This window comes from Neophocaena asiaeorientalis, unplaced genomic scaffold (assembly GCF_003031525.2).
Source record: "Neophocaena asiaeorientalis asiaeorientalis breed wild unplaced genomic scaffold, Neophocaena_asiaeorientalis_V1.1 scaffold4, whole genome shotgun sequence".
In the NCBI taxonomy this organism is placed as follows: Eukaryota; Metazoa; Chordata; class Mammalia; order Artiodactyla; family Phocoenidae; genus Neophocaena; species Neophocaena asiaeorientalis.
Window position 1 is genome coordinate 2481587 of NW_020173682.1, and position 25983 is coordinate 2507569.

General features: G+C 38.6%; 1 protein-coding gene across 2 annotated transcripts in view; it reads left to right on the forward strand.

Annotated features, from left to right (window-relative positions):
* The first annotated feature begins 15286 nt into the window (after window positions 1–15286).
* The window catches only part of MRC1 (mannose receptor C-type 1), a 96295-nt gene continuing 85598 nt past the window's right edge, over window positions 15287–25983 (forward strand). Inside the window, exons 1-2 of one of the 2 annotated variants that reach the window (XM_024750139.1) lie at window positions 15287–15343; window positions 15932–16012. In XM_024750139.1, coding sequence (XP_024605907.1) covers window positions 15952–16012 — 61 coding nt within the window. In that variant the 5' untranslated portion in view covers window positions 15287–15343; window positions 15932–15951. Of the gene's footprint in view, window positions 15344–15727; window positions 16013–25983 lie in introns of those variants that run through there. The other variant, XM_024750138.1, reaches the window with a different exon arrangement.

Sequence of the window (25983 nt, forward strand, 5' to 3'; positions counted from 1 at the left end):
TCCTTGGCCCTTCCTGCACGTTGAGACTAAGCCCCACACCCCCGAACCCCCAGGGCCTTTCCTGGCCCTGTGGGTCCTAAGCATAGGCCCCACCCACTGCCTAAACCCCACCCCTGCTTAAGCCCCACCCCCCACAGCCAAGGCCTTATTCAGCTTTTTTTTCTTTTTCCCTCTTTTTTTCCTATTGTGATTCTGTTTTACCTTCTGGTTGTTGTTTAATCTATATTTTCATTTTTTCTAACATATCTGTTAGTTTTCTAATTTTATTTTTTTCTCTTTGTTATTGTTTTGCTCCTTTTTTTTGTTTGTTTGTTTTTGCTGCCCTGTACGATTTGCAGGATCTTGGTTCACAAGCAAGGGGGCGGGCCTGAGCTCCTCTGGTCGAGCTCCGAGTCAGGACCACTGGACTAGCAGAGAACCTCAGACCCCAGGGAATATTCATTGGAGTGAGGTCTCCTGGAGGTCCTCATCTCGGCACCAAGACCGAGCTCTACCCAACAGCCTACGAACTCCAGTGCTGGAAGCCTCAGGCCAAACAGACAGGAACACAGACTGACCCATCAAAAAAAAAAAAAAAAAAAAAAAAGGGCACCAAAAAAAAGGGAAACAGATGAAGGAAAAAGGAAAAAACCTATAAGACCAAATAAATGAAGAGGAAATAAGCAACCTACCTGAAAAAGAATTTAGAGTAATGACAGTAAAGATGATCCAGGATCTCGGAAACAGAATATAGGCACAGCTCGAGAAAGTATAAAAAATGTTTTAAAAAGGTCTAGAAGAACTAAAGAACAAACAAACAGAGATGAACAACACAATAACTGAAATGAAAAATACACTAGAAGGAATCAACAACAAAACACCTGAGGCAGAAGAACGAATAAGTGAACTGGAAGACAGAATGGTGGAAATAACTGCTGAGGAGCAGAAAAAGAAAAAAGAAAAAAAATTGAAGACAATCTCAGAGACCTCTGGGACAACACTAAACGTACCAACATTATTATACAGGTCCCATCCCAGAAGAAGAAGAGGAAAAGAAAGGGTCTGAGAAAATTTTCTAAGAGATTATAGTAGAAAACTTGTGTAATATGGGAAAGGAAATAGTCACCCAAGTCCAGGAAGCACAGAGAGTCCCATACAGGATAAATACTAGGAGGAACATACCAAGATACATAATCAAACTAACAAACATTAAATTCAAAGAAAAAATATTAAAAGTAGCAAGGGAAAAGCAAAAAATAACATACAATGGAATCCCTGTAAGTTTATCAGCTGATTTTTCAGCAGAAACTCTGCAGGCCAGAAGAGAGTGGCAGGATATACTTAAAGTGATGAAAAAGAAAAACCTACAACCAAGATTACTCTACCCAGCAAGGATCTCTTTCAGATTCGATGGAGAAATCAAAAGCTTTACAGACAAGCAAAAGCTAAGAGAATGGAGCACCACCAAACCAGCTTTACAACAAATGCTAAAGGAACTTCTCTAGGTGAGAAACATAGGAGAAGAAAAAGACCCACAAAAACAAAGCCAAAACAATTAAGAAAATGGTAATAGGAACATACATATCAATAATAACCTTGAATGTAAATGGATTAAATGCTCCAACCGAAAGACACAGACTGGCTGAATGGATACATAAACAAGATCTGTATATATGCTGTCTACAAGAGACCCACTTCAGACCTAGGGACACATACAGACTGAAAGTGAGGGGATGGAAAAACATATTCTATGCAAATGGAAATCAAAAGAAGGCTGGAGTAGCAATTGTCATATCAGAAAAAACAGACATTAAAATAAAGACTATTACAAGAGACAAAGAAGGACACTACATAATGATCAAAGGATCAATCCAAGGAGAAGATATAACAATTGTAAATATTTATGCACCCAACATAGGAGCACCTCAATACATAAGGCAAATGCTAACAACCATGAAAGGGGAAATTGACAGTAACACAATAATAGTAGGGGACTTTAACACCCCACTTACACCAAAGGACAGATCATCCAAACAGAAAATAAATAAGAAAACACAAGCTTTAAATGACACAATAGACCAGATAGATTTAATGTTTATAGAACATTCCACCCAAAAGTGGCAGAATACACTTTCTTCTCAAGTGCACATGAAACATTCTCCATGATAGATCACATCTTGGGCCAAAAATCAAGCGTCAGAAAATTTAAGAAAATTAAAATCGTATCAAGCATCTTTTCTGACCACAACACTATGAGATTAGAAATCGATTACAGGAAGAAAACTGTAAAAACACAAATATATGGAGGCTGAACAGTGCACTACTAAATACCCAAGAGATCACTGAAGAAGTCAAAGAAGAAATTTAAAAATACATAGAAACAAATGGCAATGAAAACACAATGACCCAAAACCTATGGGACACAGCAAAAGCAGTTCTAAGAAGGAAGCTTATAGCAATTCAATCCTACCTCAAGAAACAAGAAAAATCTCAAATAAACAATCTATCCTTACACCTAAAGCAACTAGAGAAAGAAGAACAAAGAAAACACAAAGTCAGTAGAAGGAAAGAAATCATAAAGATCAGAGCAGAAATAATGAAATGGAAACGAAGAAAACAATAGCAAAGATCAATAAAACTAAAAGTTGGTTCTTTGAGAAGAAAACCAAAATTGATTGATAAACCTTTAGCCAGATTCATCAAGAAAAAAAGGGAGAGGACTCAATCAATAAAATTAGAAATGAAAAAGGAGAAATCACAACTGACATAACAGAAATAGCAAGGATTTTAAGAGACTATTACAGAAAACTATATGCCAATAAAATGGATAACTGGGAAGAAATGGACAAATTCTTGGAAAAGTACAATTTTCCAAGACTAAACCAGGAAGAATTAGGAAATATAAACTGACCTATCATAAGTAATGAAATTGAAACTGTAATTAAAATTCTTCCAAGAAACAAATGTCAACGAACAGATGGCTTCACAGGAGAATTCTATCAAACATTTAGAGAAGAGCTAACACCCATCCTTCTCAAACTCTTCCAAAAAATTCCAGAGGGAGGAACACTCCCAAACTTGTTATATGAGGCTACCATCACTATGATACCAAAACCAGACAAAGATATCACAAAAAAAGAAAATTATAGGCTAGTATCACTGATGAACATAGATGCAAAAATCCTAAACAAAATACTAGCAAACAGAATCCAACAACACATTAGAAGGATCATACACCATGATCAAGGGGGGTAGGAATGCAAGAATTTTTCAATATACGTAAATCAATCAATATGATAAACCATATTAACAAATTAAGGAAGAAAAAACATATGTTCATCTCAATAGATGCAGAAATTTCTTTTGACAAAATTCAACACGTATTTATGATAAAAACTTTCCAGAAAAAGGTCACAGAGGTAACCTACCTCAACATAGTAAAGGCCATATATGACAAACCCACAGCAAACATTAATCTCAATGGTGAAAAACTGAAAGCATATCAACTCAGATCAGGAACAAGACAAGGACGTTCACTCTCACCACTCTTATTCAACGTAGTTTTGGAAGTCCTAGACTGGCAATCAGAGAAGAAAAAGAAATAAAAGGAATACAAATTGGAAAAGAAGAAGTAAAACTGTCACTGTTTGCAGATGACATGATACTACACATAGAAAATCCTAAAGATGCCACCAGAAAACTACTAGAACTAATCAATGAAATTGGTAAGGTTGCAGGATACAAAACTAGTGCACAGAAATCTCTTGCATTCCTATACACTAACAACAAAAAATCAGAAAGAGAAATTAAGGAAACAATGCTATTTACCATTGCAACAAAAAGAGTAAAATACCTAGGAATAAATCTACCTAAGGAGACAGAAGACTTGTACTCAGGAAACTATAAAACACTGATGAAAGAAACCAAAGATGACATAAACAGATGGAGAAATATACCATGTTCTTGGATTGCAAGAATAAATATTGTGAAAATCACTGTACTACCCAAAGCAATCTACAGATTCAATGCAATCCCTATCAAGCTACCAATGGCATTCTTCACAGAATTAGAACAAAAAATTTTACAATTCGTATGGAAACACAAAAGACCATGAATAGTCAAAGAAACCTTGAGAATGAAAAACGGAGCTGGAGGAATCAGGCTCCCCAACTTCAAACTATACTACAAAGCTACAGTAATCAAGACAGTATGGTACTGGCACAAAAACAGAAATATGGAACAGGATAGAAAGCCCAGAGATAAACCCACGCACATATGGTCATCTTATTTTTGATAAAGGAGGCAAGAATATACAATGGAGAAAAGACAGCCTCTTCCATAAGTGGTGCTGGGAAAACTGGACAGCTACATGTAAAAGAATGAAATTAGAACACTCCCTAACACCATACACAAAAATAAACTCAAAATGGATTAAAGACCTAAATGTAAGACTGGACACTATAAAACTCTTAGAGGAAAACATTGGACAAACACTCTTTGACATAAACCACAGCAAGATCTTTTTTGACCCACCTCCTGCAGTAATGGAAATACAAAGAAAAATAAAGAAATGGGACATAATGAAACTTAAAAGCTTTTGCACAGCAAAGGAAACCATAAACAAGACAAAAGGACCACCCTCAGAATAGGAGAAAATATTTGCAAATGAAGCAACGGACAAAGGGTTAATCTCCAAAATATACAAACAGCTCATGGAGCTCATTATCAAAAAAACAACCCAATCCAAAAATGGGCGGAAGACCTAAAAAGACATTTCACCAAAGAAGACATACAGATGGCCAAGAGGCACATGAAAAGATACTCAACATCACTAATTATTAGAGAAATGCAAATCAAAGCTACAGTGAGGTATCACCTCAAACCGGTCAGAATGGCCATCATCAAAAAATCTACAAACAGTAAATGTTGGAGAGGGTGTGGAGAAAAGGGAACCCTTTTGCACTGTTGGTGGGAATGTAAATTGAAACAGCCACTATGGAGAACAGTATGGAGGTTCCTTAAAAAACTAAAAATAGAACTACTCTATGACCCAGCAATCCCACTACTGGGCATATACCCTGAGAAAACCATAATTCAAAAGGACACATGAACCCCAATGTTCATTGCACCACTATTTACAATAGCCAGGATATGGAAAAAACCTAAATATCCAACTACAGATGAATGGATACAGAAGATGTGATACATATATACAATGGAATATTACTCAGCCATAAAAGGAATGAAATTGGGTAATTTGTAGAGATATGGATGGACCTAGCATCTGTCATACAGAGTGAAGTAAGCCAGAAAGAGAAAAACTAATATCGTATATTAATGCATATATGTGGAATCTTGATAAATGGTACAGACAAAACCTATTTGCAGGACAGGAATAGAGACGTAGATGTAGAGAATGGACCTGTGGACACGGTGGGGAAGGGGAGGGTGAGACCAACTGGGAGATTAAGTTTGACATAAATTCACTACCATGTGTGAAATAGATAGCTAGTGGGAACATGCTGTATAGCATGGGGAGCTCAGCTCAGTGCTCGGTGATGACCTAGATTGGTGGGATAGGGGTGGGTGAGAGAGAGGTCCAAGAGGGAGGGGATATAGTTATACATATAGCTGATTCACTTCATTGTACAGCAGAAACTAACAGAACATTTTAAAGCAATTATACTCCAATAAAAAAAAGCTATAAAAAGAATTACACACCATAATTTAGTGGGATTTATCCCAGGTGTGCAAGGCTGGTTCACCATTTGAAAATCAAGTAATGCAGTCCATCATATCAGCAGACTAAATAGGAAAAAATCACATGATCTTATCAATTGATGCAGAAAAAGTGTTTGAAAAAATCCAATATCTATGATTTAAAAAAAAATCTCAATAAACTAGGAATAGAGTGGAACTTTCTCAACTGCATAATGACTATCTACAAAAAGCCTACAGCCTACAGCTAACATCATACTTAATGGTAATAAATTTGAAGCTTTCCCATTAAGGTGAGGTAAAAGGCAAGGATGTCCCCTCTCACCACTACTTTTCAACCTCATATTGGAAGTCCTTACTAATTTAATAAGGCAAGTAAAGGAAATAAAATGTATACAGACTAGGAAGGAAGACATAACACTTCCTTTATTCACAGATGACATGGTCATCTACGTAGAAAATTCATAAAAATTGGCCAAAAAAACTTCTGGAACTAAAAAGTGATTATACCAAGATTGCAGGATACAAGGTTTATATACAAAAGTCAGCTGCTTTTCTGTATATCAGGGGATGAACAAGTGAAATTAAAAATTAGAAACACATTAATATTTACATTAGTGCCTCCCCAAATGCAATACTTAGGTGAAAATTTAACAAAATATGTATAAGATCTATATGAGCAAAACTATAAAATGAAAGATTTCAAAGGAGAACTAAATAAATGGAGAGATATTCCATGTACATGGATAGGAAGGCTCAATATTGTCAAGATGTCAGCTCTTCACCTGAGCTGATCCAGAGTTGATCAACTGTATCTCTGTAGCAATTGTATCAACTGGTCTATATCTATCAATTTGATCTATAGATTCAATGCAACCCCAATAAAAATCCCAGCAAGTTACTTTGTGGATATTGACAGACTAATTCTAAAGTTTATATGGAGAGACAAAAGATCCAGAATAGTCAACACAATATCAAGGAGAAGAACAAAGTTGGAGAACTGACACTACCTGACTTCAAGTCTTATTATAAAGCTGCAGTTGTCAAGACAGAATTTTATTGGCAAAAGAACAGAACAGAGAAGCCAGACATAGACCCACATAAATCTGTCAACCAGTTTGAGAAAGGAGGAAAATTAATAAAATGGAGAAAAGATAGTGTTTTCAACAAATGGTGTTGGAATTACTGAACATCCACATGCAGAAACATGAATCTACACACAGACGATATACTCTTCACAAAATTAAGTCAAGATGGATCACAGATCTAAATGGAAAACACAAAACTATAGAACTTCTAGAAGAAAACATAGGAGAAAACTTAGTAACCTTGGGTGTAGTGATGCCTTTTAAAATATAACACCAAAGATATGATCCATGAAAGGCATAATCGATAAGCTGGACTTCATTAATATTAAAAACCATCTTCTCAGTGAAAAACAATATCAAAAGAAGTAGAAAACAAACCACAGACTGGGAGAAAATATTTACAGAAGACAAATCGATAAAGACTGTTATCCAAAATATACAAATAACACTTGAATTTCAACAATAAGAAAAGAAGCAATCCAATTTAAAAATGGAAAAAAGACCTGAACAGACACCTCATCAAAGAAGATATACAGATGGGAAATTAGCATATGAAAAGATGCTCCAAATCATATGTCATCAGGGAAATGCAAATTAAACCAACAATGAGATGCCACTACATACCAATTAGAATGGCCAAAATCAAAGTACTGACAACACCACATGCCAGTAAGGATGTGGAGCAACAGGAACTTTCATTCATTGTTGGTGGGAATGCAAAATGGTGCAGCTACTTTGGAAGATAATTTGATGGTTTCTTACAAAACTAAACATACTGTTACCATCTGATCCAGCAGTCATGCTCCTTAAACATTTACCCAAAGGAGTTGGGAGCTTACGTCCATGCAAAAACCTGAACGTGGATGTTTTTAGCTGCTTTATTCTTAACTCCCCAAACTTAGAAACAACCAAGATGTCCTTTGGTAGGGGAGTAGATAAATCAACTTTGGTACTTCCAGACAATGAAATACCATTCAGTTCTAGAAAAGAATCAGCTATAAGGCCTTGAAAAAACATGGAGGAAGTTTAACTGTATACTAGTAAGTGAAAGAAGCCAATTGGAGAAGGCTACCTACTATATGGTTCAAAACTATGTGACATTCTGGAAAAGGTGAAACTGTAGAGACAACAAAAAAATCAGTAGTTGGGGTGGGGTGGGGAGGGAAAAGAGATGAACAGGAAGAGTACAGAGGATGTTGAAAATGAGGGAGGCTATCATGTGTGGAAGCAGGGGAGGAGATGGGAAGTCTTGTAACTTCATCTCAATTTTATTGTAAACCTAAAACTGCTCTAAAAAAATAGTCTTTTTTTAAAAAGTAGTCAAATGTAAAATAGATAGCTAGTGGGAAGCAGCTGCATAGCACAGGGAGATCAGCTCGGTGCTTCGTGACCACCTAGAGGGGTGGGATAGGGAGGGTGGGAGGGAGATGCAAGAGGGAGGACATATGGGGATATATGTATATGTATAGCTGAGTCACTTTGTTATACAGCAGAAACTAACACAACAATGTAAAGCAATTATACTTCAATAAAGATGTTTAAAAAAAGTAGTGTAGTCGTAAATATATAAAAATGATTTTATATGTTTTAGGTATAATTACTCAAGTACTATTTGCTGTGAAAATTTGCACTTACACATTTACAAATCTTAATTTGTCAGAATGATCCTTGCATAACTTTCCTTGCATTGAAATTGGAATATTAATGGATTTTCAGAAAAGCCTTCTTTCTCTACAATGCATTTCTTTATTTTTCTTTTTAAAGATGTAGATACCTGAGGGAATAGATTTTCCAGACTATTTTAATGAATAAATATTACCTTCTAAATAGCTAAAATTATAGGTAGTGTTACATATTTGGTGTAATTCTGAAGAAGATGCCTACGATTATTGGTCTTGATTTCCATCTATAAAATTTGGGTCATTTTTAGATCATAAAAGTACATTTTTTGTCTTATTCTTAAATGTTTTTCAAATGTTAAATGGGTCACATAATCTTATACTTAATTTTTTTTGTAATGTTAAATAAGTATTGCGTGGACCAAAATGTTCGTTCTGTTTTTTCTGTAGGATGGCTCTGGTAGCACTTAGTTGTCTTTAACTTCATTGGAAACAATTTTCTTAGCGTGCATTTTAAAAAAGACTTATGGGCTTCCGGGAAGATGGCGGAAGAGTAAGACGCGGAGATCACCTTCCTCCTCACAGATACACCAGAAACACATCTGCACGTGGAACAACTCCTACAGAACCCCTGCTGAACGCTGGCAGAAGACCTCAGAGCTCCCAAAAGGCAAGAAACCCCCCACGTACCTGGGTAATAGTACACTACTCAATAACGAAGAAATCAAAGAGGAAATATAAAAACACCTAGAAACAAATGACAATGGAGACATGACGACTCAAAATCTATGGGGTGCAGCAAAAGCAATTCTAAGACGGAAGTTTATAGCAATACAATCCTACCTTAATAAACAAGAAACATCTCGAATAAACAACCTAACCTTGCACAGAGGGAGACGCAAGAGGGAACATATGGGAACATATGTATATGTATAACTGATTCACTTTGTTATAAAGCAGAAACTAACACACCATTGTAAAGCAATTATTCTCCAATTAAAAAAAGAAGACATCAAAATTGGTAAATTTTTGTGTAGCCATTTTAATATTGAAGATGGAAGAAAAGCAACGTTTTTGGAATATTATGCTTTATTATTTCAAGAAAGGTAACGCAAATGAAACGCACAAAAATATTTGTGCAGTGTATGGAGAAGGTGCTGTGACTGATCGAACGCGTCAGAAGTGGTTTGTGAAGTTTTGTGCTGGAGACGTCTCGCTGGATGATGCTCCACTATCGGGTTGACCAGTTGAAGTTGATAGCGATCAATTGAAAGAATAATTGAGAACGGTCAACGTTATACCACGTGGGAGATAGCTGACATACTCAAAATATCCAAATCAAGCGTTGAAGGTCATTTGCACCAGCTTGGTTCCGTGAATTGATTTGATGTTTGGATTCCACAGAAGTTAAGTGAAAAATACCTTCTTGACCATATTTCCACATGCGATTCTCTACTTAAATGTAATGAAAATGTTCTGTTTTTAAAACAAATTGTGATGGGCAGTGAAAAGTGGATACTGTACAACAATGTGGAACAGAGGAGATCGTGGGGCAAGCGAAATGAATCACCACCAACCACACCAAAGGCCAGTCTTCATCCAATGAAGGTGATGTTGTGTATATGGTGGGATTGGAAGGGAGTTATCTATTATGAGCTCCTTCCAGAAAACCAAACATTATTTCCAACAAGTATGGCTCCCAATTAGACCAACTGAAAATGGCACTCGACGAAAAGCATCCAGAATTAGTCAAGAGAAAACGCATAATCTTCCATCAGGATAACGCAAGACTGCATGTGTCTTTGATGACCAGGCAAAAACTATTACACTTTGGCTGGGAAGTTATTATTCATCTTCTGTATTCACCACACATCGCGCCTTCAGATTTCCACTTATTTCAGTCTTTACAAAATTCTCTTAGTGGAAAAAATTTCAATTCCCTGGAAGACTGTAAAAGGCACCTGGAAAAGTTCTTTGCTCAAAAAGTTTTGGGAAGATGGAATTATGAAGTTGCCTGAAAAATGGCAGAAAGTAGTTGAACAAAAGGGTGAATACGTTGTTCAATAAAGTTCATGGTGAAAATGAAAAATGTGTCTTTTATTTTTACTTAAAAAACTGAAGGCTTTTTGGCCCACCCAATATATAATAAAGACGTATGCCATGCCAAACAAAACAAAACATTGATTGCAAAACTATAAAACTCACAGGCTCTTCAAATAGTCTGCATACACTGTAGATTACAGTGAATCTAAATATACCATCTGAAGAGAATTACAAATTAAAGTCAAATTTTAGATAAATAATCCAATACAAAGATTTTTTGATTGCTATAAGGTAATTATTTTCTGTTAAATTGCAAATGCATTATTGGTGTTTTGATGTATTTTGATAGGATTGGAAAATCGAGGAATAAGAACATAAAAAACCAGTTTTCTGTCTTTACATTTTAAAAGTTTTTACTTAACTGCATCATTGTATCTTCTTTTTTCCTTCTGAGTTGAAATTATCTTGTTATCATTTGAGCACATTTGCCCATTAAAAGATAGAGATGGTTAAACAAAACAAACTTCTGCATCAGTCACCAGTTTTAGCTAGGAGAAGTGGTAGAACAGGTTACCAAATAATTCGTGGAGCTAATTTTCTTGAAATTGTTTCAGAAGAGAGGAGTCACTAGTTCATCTTATATGGAATTGAGTGGGTGTGAAGAGAAAGTCTAAGAGGAAATGAAATAGTTCAGCAATTGTCTTACCAATTAGAAAAAATGAGGATTTCCTTTATTTTCTAGAAATCCTTCTTTAGCTTGAAGGAAGTACTAGTTGAAAACAACCACTGTCATCAATAGCAAACCAAAAACCAGAACCAAAACTTAGTAGAAGGGTATAAAGAGGATGCTAAGGGTTGGATTTCATTTTAATATGGTAAAATATACATAACATAAAAGTTATCATTTTTCATGTACAATTCAGTGGTTGCAAGTATATTCACAATGTTATGCAACTATCACCACTATTTTCAGAAATTTTCATCATCCCAAAGAGAACCTCTGAACCCATTAAACAATAGCACTCGTTCTCCCCTCCCACACCAGTCCCCAGTAACCTCTATTTTTCCTGTCTCTGTGAATTTGCCTATTCTACGTTCATCATAGAAGTGGAATCATGCAATATTTGTCCTCTTGTTTCTGTATTACTTCAAGATTGTACATGCTGTAGCACATATCAGAATTCCTTTTTATGGCTGAATAATATTCCATTGTATATATATACCACATTTGTTTATTCATTCATCTACTGATAGCCACTTGTATTGCTTTTACCTTTTGGCTACTATGAATAATGGTGCAATAAACATTGGTGTACAAATATTTGTTTGAGTCTGTGGTTTTAATTGTTTTGTGTATATACCAGAAGTGGAATTGCTGGATCATAGGGCAATTCCGCATTTAACTTTTTAAGGACCTGCCAAACTGTTTTCCACAGTGGCTATACCATTTTACATTCCCACCAGCAATACACAAGGGTTCCAATTTCTCCACATCTTCATCCATGCTTGTTATTTTCTGTTTTTGTTTTTTGATAATAGCTATCCTAATGGATGTGAAACGTTATACCATTGTGGGTTTGTTTGCACTTTTCTGATGACTAATGATATTGAGCATCTGTTCACACGCTTATTGGCTACTTGTATATTTTCTTTGGAGGAATGTCTATTGAAGTCCATTGCCCATTTTAAGAATAAGTTGCTTTGCTGTTGCTGTTGAGTTGTATTTCTTTATATATTCTGGATCTTAATCCCTTACTAGGTGTATGATTTGCAAATATTTTCTCTCATTCTGTGAGTCGGCTTTTCACTCTTTTGATAGTATCCTTTGATACACAAGTTTTTAATTTTGATGAAGCCTAATTTATCTACTTTTTTCTTTTGTTGCTCTGCTTTTGGTGTCATGTCCAAAAAGAAAAAATCATTTGCCAAATCTAATGTCATGAAGTTTTTTTCCTAATGTTTTCTTATAAAAATTGTATATTTTAGCTCTTAACTTTAGGTTTTGATCCATTTTGAATCCTTTCTGCATTGAATGGCCTTGGTACCTTTGTAAAAAAATCAATTGAATGCAAATATGAGGGTTTATTTCTGGGCTCTCTGTTCTATTCTATTAGTCATTATGACTCATTTATGCCAGTACCACACTGTTTGATTACTGTAGCTTTGTAGTAAGTTTTGAAATCAGGAAGTGTGAAATCTCCAATTTTGTTCTTTCTCAAAACTGTTTTGGCTAAATGGGATTTCTTATGAATTTTAAGATGGGTTTTTCTATTTCTGCAAAAAAAAATCATTGGGATTTTGATAGAGATTGCATTGAACCTATAGATCTCTTAGGGTAGTATTCTAAGAGATAGGGTGGTATTGTCATCTTAACAGTGCTTTGTTTACCATTCTATGAACATGGGATAGCTTTCCATTTATTTAGGTCTTCTTTAATTTCTTTCAGCAATGTTTTGTAGTTTTCATTGTATAAGTCTTTTGTCTCCTTGGTGAAATTTATTCCTGAGTACTTTATTCTTTTTGATGCTATTGTAAATAGAATTGTTTTCTTAATTTCCTTTTCAGATTTTTCATTAATAGTGTATAGAAACATAACTGATTTTTGTGTTTTGATTTTATATTCTTCAACTTGGTTGTATTTGGTTATTAGCTTTAGCTTTGTTTTTGTTTTTTGGAGAAGCTTTAGGGTTTTCCACATATAAAATAATGCCATCTGTGAAGAGCGATACTTTTTCTCCTTTCTTTCCAATTTGGATGCTTTTATTTTTATTGTTTTATTTTTAACATCTTTATTGGAGTATAATTGCTCTACAATGGTGTGTTAGTTTCTGCTGTATAACAACGTGAATCAGTTATATGCATACGCATATCCCCATATCCCCTCTCTCTTGCTTTCCCTTCCACCCACCCTATCCCACCCCTCTAGGTGGTCACAAAGCACCGACCTGATCTCCCTGTGCTATGCGGCTGTTTCCCACTAGCTATCTATTTTACGTTTGGTAGTGTATATATGTCCATGCCACTCTCTCACTTCGTCTCAGCTTACCCTTCCCCTTCCCTGCATCCTTAAGTCCATTCCCGACATCTGCGTCTTTATTCCTGTCCTGCGCCTAGGTTCTTTAGAACCATTTTCTTTTTTAGACTCCATATATATGTGTTAGCATACGGTATTTGTTTTTCTCTTTCTGACTTACTTCACTCTGTATGACAGACTCTAGGTCCATTCACCTCACTACAAATAACTCAATTTCGTTTCTTTTCATGGCTGAGTAATATTCCATTGTATATATGTGCCACATCTTCTTGGATGCTTTTATTTTTTTATTTTTTCTTGCTTAATTGCTCTGGCTGGAACTTTCAGTACTATGTTGAACAGAAGTGGTGAAAGCAATGAAGAGCTCAGTCAGCCTTCAGAACACACAACTCTGATATTTGGAGGACAAGTTCCTGATGGTCTGTCCTGGTTCTGGCAAGCTGCACCAAACAGTCTGCCACCCTCACTGTTACCTGCCACAAAGATGGGGGACTGGAGGATGGTAGCCACTACCACAGGGGAGAGGTTGAAACCCACTGATGTTTAGCAGCCTCTCCACCAAGCTCTCCACCAGACGCTCCCAGGTTTCCACTAGAGTCTAGAGTTCCAAAATAGTTCCTCCAGACGCTTTCTGCCAATTCAGTAGCTGTTGAGGTAGAATGACGGATTTCTATAGCTTCCAGTTCCACCTTCACTCCCCCAAGAGTTGGATTTCTTTTTCTTTTAGCCTGTTAAATTTTTGTTTCAGTAAGGTCAGTGTTATGGGGTAAATTCTTTGTGGGACAATTGGCCTCCTTTTGTTTCAAAGTCACAGATTCTACCACTGATCCTGGTTGGCCATATGACACACTTGTGTAATTTAAAAAACCTTGAATGTGAGTGTAGGGAGAATTCAGTTAAGTTTTATTTGCTTCTGAAATTAAAAGAAATCCAAATTAGGCCAAATTTTTTTAATTTATAGAATTGATTTACATTTAAAAACCATGAATGCCTCATTTAAAATATGTTTTTTCTCATGATAAATCAGTGAAGCACTGTTTTAGAAAACAACATTTTGTTTCATCTGCTCTGTTTTGTAACCAACTTTTTTATGTCAGTGAAGAGTTAGCTTAACAAAAATGAAACATTTTTCTTGTGCCCTACATTTTTACCATCTTTTCCATCCTGTCAGAATAATCTTAAATTTAGAATGCTAAAAAAAAAGTTCAGTAAGAGAACAATGTCACATTTTTTATTAGGAAGCAAAGTGTATAACATTATCACAGAGGTGTGAATCTTTGTGTGAGCTTTCCGCTTGAAGACAAACTATTCATTTAAAATTTCAAAGAATACAATGTTTCCAGTAGCTTCTTTTTGACTGGCTAACATTTCCCACACGCCAGTTGTGGGTTGGCTATCTAATTACTAATATCTGCTTCAAAATGTTCTTAATTCATATTTCACTTCTGAAAAAATAACAAAATAGATGTTTAGGGTTAATATGGTGCTTAATGAAATACCTGTTTCCATTTTTTTAAAAGAAAGTATTCTGCCTATCTTGTAATGAATATACATCTTTTTGACCAAATGAGCAGGTTTTCTGCCAGCAAGAGGACCCTAGTGAACCTGAAGAAGATCACTATGGTCAAGGATGGGCAGCGAGGCTTTACTGCAAATCCTGTCACTTTTCTCTGGCTCTCTAGAGAAATTTCTAGGAAAAGACTTCTAGAAGTTTCTCCCTCCTGTTATGACTGAGATTCTTTCCTAGGCTTAATCTCTATTTCACTTTTCTTCTAGCCAAAAGGAACAAAGCTCCACGTGAAGTTTCTTTTGAAGATTTCTAAGGAAAAAGGAGGCTCTAAGCACTGAATATGGAGAACGAGGTGGGTCCGTTTCAGCTCTTAAGAGTATGTTTCCCCCAGAAAACTGTCCTTTTTCTTAGTGCCTACCCTCTCTACCATGTTCTGGTGGGATTTGTCTGCCGAGGGTCCCCTGATTCAGTGGCTTCCCAGAGGAAACCTGACTTTTCCAGGCCAGGTAGTGGCCTCCAGCTTGCCCTCCCCATGGCCCCATCCTCCGAGCAGGACCAGGAGGCCCAGAGCAGTTTCACTTCCCACTGCCCTGCAGGCTGGCCCGGCTGCTCATTTCTCACCGGCCCCCTCTCGCCTCCCCCATCTTCCTCATCGCTCTCCCCCCACGTGGCCCTCTCTCCCCTTCCCCTGTGTCTGCTCTTCTCAGAAGTTAGCTTACAAAGCAAAGTTGTAACTTTGAATTCCTGTTTTTCCAACCGCCCTCATGTGACAGGATATCTCCTTATTGGAGGTTTTCCCTAATTTCAGAAGCCCTTTAAAAGTGGGCCCTGCCTCCAAGCGTCTTTTCAGCTGGTTCTGCAGAGAGGGGGGGAGGGGCAGGGCGAGCCGGCGCCCTCACTGTCTTGGTTCTCCCGGCTCTCTCCTCTCCATCCCTGCAAGAAGAGGATCAACCCTGGGCCATGAAGCTGTCCGCGCTCCTGGCTTTCCTTTCTCTCCTTCCGGTTGCCGTGCAGCTCCTGGGTAAGTGGGCTCTGACCTGGAAGCTTTCTGACTTGGAGCCTGGGGTACCCCCTCCCCTCTGGGTCAGGGTTGAGGGATTTCTTCCACACCTGCGGGGAAGAGAAAACAGGGCTCCGCACCACCAGCTCTGTGGCAAACCTCCGCCTGGTCCCCAGGCCTGGAAGCGGGGCACCCGGAGGAGGCGGCCGCTTGGCAGGGCAGAGGGGCCGCCTGACCTGAGCGCCACAGAGCCCCATCTTCCTCTTACCTCTTCTCTCATCTGCCGTTGCCTCTTCCCCGCTTTATTCTTAGAGCGATTTCCTCTGTGGTTGGCCGATTCTAGTTTTCAGTTTCTATCTAACCCCCACCGACAACTTCTGAGTGTTTTTGGCCAAAAGGAAGGCGGCACTGGTGTCTCTCTTCATGGTAGGTCTAAGGATGGATCGCAGATCGTCCCCCCGCCCGAAGATTCCATGGGAGTTTTAGAACTCATCTTTTTTTCTGTGAATGAGCCGTTACATTTTTTCTTAATTGGATTATAGTTGATTTACAACGGTGTGTTAGTTTCAGGTGTACAGCAAAGTGAATCAGTTTTACATCTACATGTATCCACTCTTTTTTAGATTCTTTTCCCATACAGGCCATTACAGAGTATTATGTAGAGTTCCCTGTGCTGTACAGTAGGTCCTTGTTAATTATCTGTCCTATATACAGCAGTGTGCTTATGTCAGTCCCAGTCTCCCAATTTATCCCTCCCCCCCTTTACCCCCTGGTAACCATACTTTTGTTTTCTACATCTGTAACTCTATTTCTGTTTTGTAGATAAGTTCATTTGTACCCTGTTTTTAGATTCCATATATAAGCGATATCATTTGATATTTGTCTTTCTCTGACTTACTTCACTCAGTAGTGGACGAACTGTTTGATCTAGCTTTTACTGCCAGAGAGTTCATCCTTATCTATGTTCCACCTTGATCCTTATCTCTGTTCTAAGTTGTTCAAACTGATTTATTCCTGTCCACCCTCACCCCCTTTTTTTTTTTTTTCCTGGAGACTGATGATTACTCGTGAGGCATAGGTTCAGAGCTTTTCAGAAGCCCAAAGACATTATGGAGTCTCTCTCTTCTATTTCTTTTATGGAGAAATAAAAGAAATACTCTCTCTTCTATTTTAGTCTCAACCTGCTTTACCCTTGGAATGAGAGTGCCTGTAGGAATTTTTATTTCCAGGTCTCTTTTTACGTGGGATAAACGGGATTTCAACTTTGAAATGCTGGCTCCCCGATCCCCCTTCATTCCTCTCAAATCAGCAAACGCCGTCTGCGCCCAGCCTGTGCGAAAGGGCGCTCCATGCCCTGTTGAGTTGGACGCGGGTGTGAGTAGAGGCCACGGAGGAGGCGGAAACTCCCCACCACCAGGAAGCCTCCCAGGGAGAGTGTTCCATCACAGAAAGCGTTAACTCACCATGAGCCTGAAGCAGTGGGGATTATAGAAACACAAGCAAAGGCAGTATGGTTTGCACCTGGCCCCTGCCGGGAAGCTGCTTAATTGCTTTGTGCTTCAATTTTTGTGTGTGTCAGGTAAGGAGCATTGTATTACTTGCTTCATCAGTTGTGGCAATGATTCAATGAGATGAACTGTGTAAAATATTTAGAACATAATATGACCCAGAGTAGTTGCGTCCTAAGTGTCATCTGTCAATAGTAGTGACTTCTTTTTATTCCCATGATAGCAATCAATTGTTCAATACAAGCAGTAGAGTTAGCATTTAAAGGAGAAGTTTCCCAAAAAAACAATGCCGAGGAAAGAGTCCTGGAGCCTGAGGACACATTTTACCTGAGTCCTGGCTGCAGAGCGCATCCCTCAGACACTGAGGAGTGTGACAGCAGGGCAGGTGAGCTCCGCATCACCCCTGTCTTCATCTTGAAAAACAGTCTTGTGCAGGAGGATTAATACATTCTTCGTGACCCCAAAGGTGAAAACTAAGAGCAGTGAAAATCTTCTAACGGTTGCGCTGTCTCAAATAGAATGTTCTGCTTAGGGGTAAGTTCCCTGTCACTAAAGGTCTTCAGACAGACACTGGATGAGACCTGGACCCTAACCCAGCACCGTCCAATAGGTACATCGTCAGCCACGTTATGCAGCCACCTTTAAAAAAGTAAAAAGAAACATTGATTTTATGACTATGTTTTATTTAACCCAATGTATCTAAAATATTATTAGTCAACGTTCATCAATATAAAATTTCCTGGGATATTTTTACATTCATTTTTCTAAAATTAAAATTTCAACATCCAATGTACATCTTATACTTACAGGGCGTCTCAATTCAGACTGGCTTCGTTTCAAGTGTACAATAGACCCTTGGGGCTAATAGCTACCATACTGGGCAGCACAGATACCACAGATAGAGCCCCTAAATTTCTTTTTTTTTTCTTCTTCTTTTTTTTTAGCCACACGGCGTGGCTTGTGGGATCTTAGTTCCCAGACCAGGGATTGAACCAGGGCCTTCGGCAGTGAGAGTACAGAGTCCTAACCACTGGACCGCCAGGGAATTCCCTAAGTTTCTTTAAATTTGCTCTTAATGTTTTGGGGGCAAAAAGGCTTTCTCACTTTGTTTAGGCAGTTTTCCCTCCTGGAGACAGCAGGATACCTTTTGCTCTGATGAATGTCTTCCTCTTCATAGACACAACTATGGGAGAAGCAGGAGAGAGCTGAAGGATCTTTACTTAAAGAATAAAAGCAAAACAAAAACAAAAACATGTATAAGGGAGCTCTTTCCAGAAAATGTGTTATTAACTTGAGAGCCTTTAATTCTTATTTGACCTTTTCTTGGCCCAAGTGGCACATGAACGGAGGTTTCTGGATAAAAGCAGAGCACCTGCTTAGCGGTAGAATAAAGAATATACAGACTCTCTGTACCCCCTCCCCTGGACTCCCTTCCCATTTATACAACCCCCCCAAAAAAGATCTCCCTGCTTCCTGTGGTTTCTTTCTCCCACTTTCCTGAGAACATCCCGCGTCATCAACATCACGAGACCCCTTGTTGTGCCTGGACGGGGCTGGGTGGCCAAGCATAGCAGAGAGAGCGTGATCTCTTTAGCGGGAAGAACTGCATCCAGTTCTTGTGCCAACGTCTAGACCTCAGTGGGGATAGAATCGTGGTAGAGATGCGGTGAGAGTTGCTCAGGTACAGACGTTTAGCTTGAAATTGGGGCGGTTTGGCTCACAGGCAGTGCAGTGGTGGTAAACTTAACAGTTGGTTCTCAGAAGAGAGTGAATGTGACCTCTAGCCCACTGCTGTGCTGCATCCAACCTCCTCGTTTATTGGTAAGAAGACTGAGGTCCTGACAGGTTAAGTGACCTTCCCAGGGTCTCACTGGTTAGCGGCACAACCTGCTGAATGCTCAGGCCTGCTGACTCCCAGGGCAGTGTTCTTTCTATCCAACAGAAGCAATGCGTTTTTGCTCCACAGATGACTGGTTTCATACCAATCTTGGACATCTTCAGGGAACAGTTGCCCACTGCCTATTCCCTTACTAGTTTTCATTTTTCATAAAATTTTCCTTATAATATTTCTACTTTTCTTCTTGTCTTTCTCCCTTCCTTCCTTCCTTTCTTTTTCTTTCTTTCTGTCTCTATCTCTCTCTTTCTTCTTTCTTTCTCTCTCTTTCTTTCTTTTCCTTCTTTCTGTCTCTCTCTTCTTTCTCTCTTTCTTTCTTCTTTCTTTCCTTCCTTCTTTCTCTCTTTCTTTCTTCTTTCTTTCTTTCCTTCTTTCTTTCTTTCTTTCTTCCTTCCTTTCTTTCTTCCTTCCTTCCTTCCTTTCTTTCTTTCTGTCTCTTTCTTTCTTCTTTCTTTCTCTATCTTTCTTTCTTTCTTCCTTCCTTCCTTCCTTTCTTTCCTTCTTTCTTTCTTTCTTTCCTTCTTTCTTTCTTCTTTCTTTCTTTCTTTCTTCTTTCTTTCTTCTTTCTTTCCTTCTTTCTTTCCTTCTTTCTTTCTTCCTTTCTTTCTTTCTAACTTTTCTTCATTTCTAGTCTCTCATTTCTTCCTTCATACATATGACTTGTTTTGGATACCAGATTTAAGACATACTTTCAGACACTGTTGACCAAAACCAAATTTTTGTCATCTTTCTTTTTTCAATTGCTCTTATAGTTGTCTATTTTTCATGTTGTTGTCCCAAATAACCTCTGATTTTTCTATAATTCAGAGATGAAGATCTGTGGATGTAGGATATTCCAGATATAGGCAAGAAGACAATTGCTCTGTTGAGTGACATTTCAGTGTCTTCTGAGGGTGTTGGACCTAATTTCTAGGTAGGAAGAGTCACCCCTAGTTAAATGTGAGCTTTAAAGATTCAAATACGCTTGAAAGAAGCCAGAAAGAGAAAGACAAATACCATATGATATCACTTAAATGTGGAATCTAAAATATACACAAATGAACTTATCTATGAAACAGAAACAGACTCACAGACAGAGAGAACAGACTTGTGGTGGCCAAGGGACAGGGGGGTGGGGGAGGGATGGATTGGGAGTTTGGGATTAGCAGATGCAAACTATTATATATAGAATGGATAAACAGCAAGGTCCTACTGTCTAGCACAGGGAACTAGATTCAATATCCTGTGATAAACCATGATGGAAAAGAATATGAAAAGGAATATATATATATATATGTATAACTGGGTCACTTTGCTGTACAGCAGAAATTAGCACAACATTGTAAATCAACTAGACTTCAATAAGTTTTAAAAAAAGAAAATACAGAAGGTAACCTGTCAAAAAAAAAAAGAATCAAATACACTCAACCTCAGTTAAGACAAAGACCCTTGTCTTCAAAGGGGCCTGGAGATTACTGTGATGACACTGATCCTGAAACCCGGTCTGAGACTGAATCTTGAGCAGCTAAGGGAGAACCAGGAGATCAGAGATCACAAGGGGAGTTGCACAGGAAAGTAGCTTCTGAAGTGGTTTGTTACCTGCATGGCAGAGAGAGGGAAACTGATGTCGATGTGAGAACGGCAGTGTCCTCTTGCCTCTTGGCAACCATCAAGCATTATTGAATGGAAATACCATATGGTTACATTGGTCCATAGAGGGAACTAGTGGAAATCAGGTAGAATAAAAGTGAAAGTAAAAGGAGATAGGAAGGCAAGTGCCCTTTCAAAAGGAATTGAAACTGACAGAGAAGTAAGCACTGTTGGACAGGTCCTTCTAATTACAGACCAAGATAAGGTCACAGCCCTTTCAGATCTTTAATCACTTTAAGTAATTGCTTTCAGTTCCTTAATCAGATCCTTAATCAGATCCCAGTGAGATGGGTTGGGTGGGTGGTACAGTCCATATTTTACTACACGAGGAAACTGAGGCTTGGAAGTCAGCTAGCCATTAAGGACCAGAGCTAATTCTTGACCATGGTCTTTTGGCTCTGAGGCTAAGAAGTAGCTGTAATTTACCAGCTGGAGTGTGTCCATCAGGAAAGACATAAACGTGCTTCAAAACAACAGTCTGTCAAAGAAGGACTTACTTAGTCCCTCTCTTTGTATCAATTGTTTAGACTTTTCACTTGGAGATGGGAAAGAGGACACTAACATTTGAAGGTTTACTTTCTGCAAAATGGTACGCTGGGTGCTTTGCTTAAATGAGCTCATTTAGAAAATTCAAAGCAACTCTATCAGAGAGCGTCACTACACTCATTTTACAGATCTGGAGTTGAGGCTAGAATGATTAACTAAGGCAACACAGCTAGTGAACGGCGGAACAAGCATTTGCCTGCAAGTTTGCTGACCCGGAAGAATATACCTCTCTCCACCACATCACCTGGAAACTCTGGGGGTCTCCATTGTCTCTGTCCTTCTGTCCTTCTCTTTGGGCTGCTGCAAAGGTTCTCTGTTTCTCCGGTTTCATCCTGTTCTGGACCATTTCACATTGCCTTTAAGACTGATTTTCCCAAGTTAGTGATAAGAATACACTTACATGTATCAAGCAGTTTCTGTGTCAGGAACTGTTCTCAGTGCTTTATTTAGATGATCTCATTTAATTCTCACAACTAGCAGGTCCTGTGCTTTCCTCCTCATTCTTTGTGGGAGGGGGGGGACTTGACCAAGGTCACACAGCCAGTGAGCAGTACAGCTCTGATTATGTCACAATCAGGTGAACATGATACATAAAGATTAATTAGTGTGGTTGAGTGGAAGAAGAAAAAGCTGTGTAGAGTCAACGTCTTACCTACAGGTTTTGTTTGTTTGTCTTGAAATTGGGGGAGAGGCTGGCATTTTGAGGTTGAGGATATAGGGGAGAAAGGGAAGGATAGTGAGTAGAGCCTCAGGAGGGGATGGAATCCAGGACACAGGTAAAGGGATCAGCAGGCTGAGGGAGAGCTACTGAGATGGGAGTGAACGAACCCAGGGAGGGTGTAGATATTCCTGTCTTTAGGAGGGGAGGCAGGAAGTTGGCAGAGTTCCTTTTCCCAGCCCCTATTCTTTCCTTGAGGTCACAACCCATATTGGATTCATACTTGGACCTCCCCAGATAGCCAAATGCAGGGACTTAAATGAGTAGGTTCTCTGGAGATTTGATGAATGAATGAAGGATTGAAGTGGTAAATAAAATCATTCTCAATTTTTCCTTTATCCTTTTGTTCAACATCACTAAACCTAATAGTGTGATCCTTAGTTTTTTCCCCTGCCCCCAGCACTTGTTGTAGTTTTTTTTTTTGCATATACTAGGTTCATAATAAATATTTATTTTTAACTTATAAACATTATAAATTTATAAAAATAAATATTTATTTATTAACTTACTTTCAGTTCTTTGGAGACACATCTGTGGGTGTACATTCACTTATAGGGGTTAATAGATAGATTCTTAGTTTGGGTGGCTCAAGGTGGTGACCTCCAACAATGATTTGAGTGAAGTAGTTTATTTGGGAGCCAGTCCTGGGAAAGACTAGCTGAAGGGTGCGGACATGAGACCAGAATAAAGGCCGCTGGTCCATGGTGGGTCCAGGAGCCATGGCCCCTGTGGACAGCTGTAGCTCAGCCTCGCTAGGTGCCCTGGGTGACAATGTAGGATGTGCACCTCAGAATCATCCTACCCACGGTGCAAAGATTGGGGCTGTTTATTCGTCTGTAGCCATTGGTCACTGGCAAAGGGCTACTCCTAGGAGGAGTTCGTTCTCTGACCCTGCTGGTCTTCGCAGTGTGTGAAGCATTCTCTGATGGCCAGAAAGTGCCCCCCGGCCCAGAGATGTGGTGATGCCACTGGGGCCCGGGGCTGGCGCTCACTGAAATGGCAAAAGGCAGGAAGAAATGGTTCTGGTAGCATCTGCTACAGAATACCCACTTATTTCCCTCTTATCCAGCTTCTCTGTCTTCCAGAAGTTATTAGCTTTTATGCTTTCATGTCAGCATTTTATGTATTGATGGTGGGGAAAGCCTAAACATATATAAGGAAGTACAGCATATAATAGTTTTGTCTCTAACTTGTCACCTTTAGTAACGTAACTTTCTTTGCCAGTAAGTTTGGAAATGTAATGACTTGCTCAATGTTAGCATTTTAAAATGGTTAAAATGTGCTGAAAAGAAAATGTGTACCTGTGATACTGGATATCTAGGTTTCAGCCATTTTTAACCTGAGGCATGGTGTGGAAACTTCTTGTTTCTTTCCTAAATGTATTTTGACCTTTGATATTTCTCCCCTTGAAGTGTGGGCTCCTCGTGGCAGGGAATTTGTGTCTGGTTTGTCTTTGCACCGTCGCTAGCATGGTGCCCAGCGCCTCTTTGTTGAAAAATAAATGTGAGGTTAGTAAGATTGAGTTAAGATGGGTGACGGGTCTCTTCAATTCTGTAAATACATTTCTGATGTGTAAGTATCATCTGTTATCATTTGTTCAGCTTTGCAAGATTTCTGTTACAAAAACATAATGAGTATAGAAAACAAAAATTAAATGCTTATCCAAATGAAACATTGGTCTGGTTAAGAGTGACAAGAATGCCGAAAGCTGTCTTTTGGTCAAGGTCTTGAATCACTTTCAGAGGAAGAAGTATGACATTTTAACTCAGAGACATTGCACAGAGACAGTGATAAAAGCGAGACTTACACGTTGACTAGTTGAGGAGAAGAATAACGTATGAATGCAGGATCATGAAGCGATGATTTTACATTTCCTTGTATTGTCTAGCAAAGGCAATATCAAACTTGCACTGCTTCCTAATGTCAAAGATAAATAAAGGAAGCAAGAAGAGATAAGTTTGTATTGAAATAGAAGCTTTTCATTTCCAAGTACTCCTTTTTTTAAAAAAAAAAATTATTTATTTATTTCGTTGCGTCGGGCTCCTTAGTTACGGCTTGCGGGCTCCTTAGTTGTGCCTCTCCAGCTCCTTAGTTGCGGCACCAGGGAAGTCCCCAAGTACTCCTTTTATAGGTATAAACATTTATAAATCACTCTTTGGTAAAAATAGAATTTCAAGGGAAAAAGTCTTATGAAATAGAGCCATCATCATTAATCAACTATTAAATAAAAGAATGTAACTGGGTTTACAGTCAGGAGATGCTTCAGATTTAATGACTCTTCTTTTATTCATTCAACTAATATTTGTTGAGGGGCTATTATGCTCCAAAAAGAGAGAATACAGTACTGGATTGGAACGATAAGTCTTTCTACTCAGTGAATTTACATTCCAGTAGGGGCACAGACAAAACACAAGTAAACAAAATTTTAAAAATATATATTTTAAGATGGTTATGAATAGTATATAGAGAATAAACTAGTAAAATTTGGATTGTTAGCTCACTAAGGATTTGGCACTTGAGTTGGAACCTTAATGAGTATTTCAAGAAGAGGGAACTTGAAATACAAAGTCTCTACAGTGAAAATGAGCTTAAAGTTCTTGAGGAGCAGAAAGGCTTTGTGGCTGGCAGGTGGTGAGTGAGAACAAGGGTGGGAGGAGGTGAGAGCAGAGGGTCAGCAGGGCTGGATCGAGCCCCATCTAGTAAGCTGTGACATGGAGACTGGAGGGTTTTTTTCCCACGTGTGCAGTGGTCCTCTTGAAGGGTTTAAATGTGGGAAGAGATATGGTAAAAAGCAAAATCTCCTCCAACCTAGAAAACCTCTCCCTGAAAGTAGAAGAAAAAGAAAATAATTTTATTATTGAATAACTATTCAAGCCGACTGTGATATGCACCATCAATCTGCTAAAGAGATTGCAAAACAGAGAGAAATCTGACTCTTTTATATGGCTAAGTAGAAACATTCTATGACATTAGGTAGGGTTTACAATTTGGAGTCAGGTGACATGTTAAGCCCATCTCAACCAGGAAACTGGGAGATCAGGCATTATCTCTGATGATTCCAGTTTCAAAGTGAGGAAGATCAGAGGAAGAACATGGTGGCTTAGTCTGGGGTGTGGCAGTGGAGGTGAAGAGAAAAGAATGGATTAGGGTATTTGTATTAGTCAAGTTTCTCCAGAGAAACAGAACCAGTAGGGTGTGTGTGTGAGTGTGTGTGTGTGTGTGTGTGTGTATCTCTGTGTGTGTCTCTCTCTACCCATCATCTATGTATCTACCTATTATCTATCTGTCATCTATCTGTCTATTATCTATCTGTCTATCTATCTGTCATCTATCTGTCAATATCTTTTTGGAGAGATTTATTTTAAGGAATTGCCTTGGGCAGTGGTGGAGGCTGGCAGGCTGGTAACTCAAGAAAGAGTTGATACTGCAGTTCAGGTCCAAAGACAATCTAGAGATAGAATTTCCTCTTCTGGAGGGGACCTCAGTGTGTTTTCTCTGAAGGCCTTCAACTGATTGGATGAGGCCCACCTACAGTATGGACTGTAATCTGCTTTACTAAAAGTCTACTGCTTTAAATGTTAACCTTATCTAGAACAAGAACACAAAACAAAAAACCTCCCAAAACAACCTTCACAGCAATATCCAGACTGGTATTTGACCAAATATTTGCATTCCATGTCTTAGCCAATTTGACACA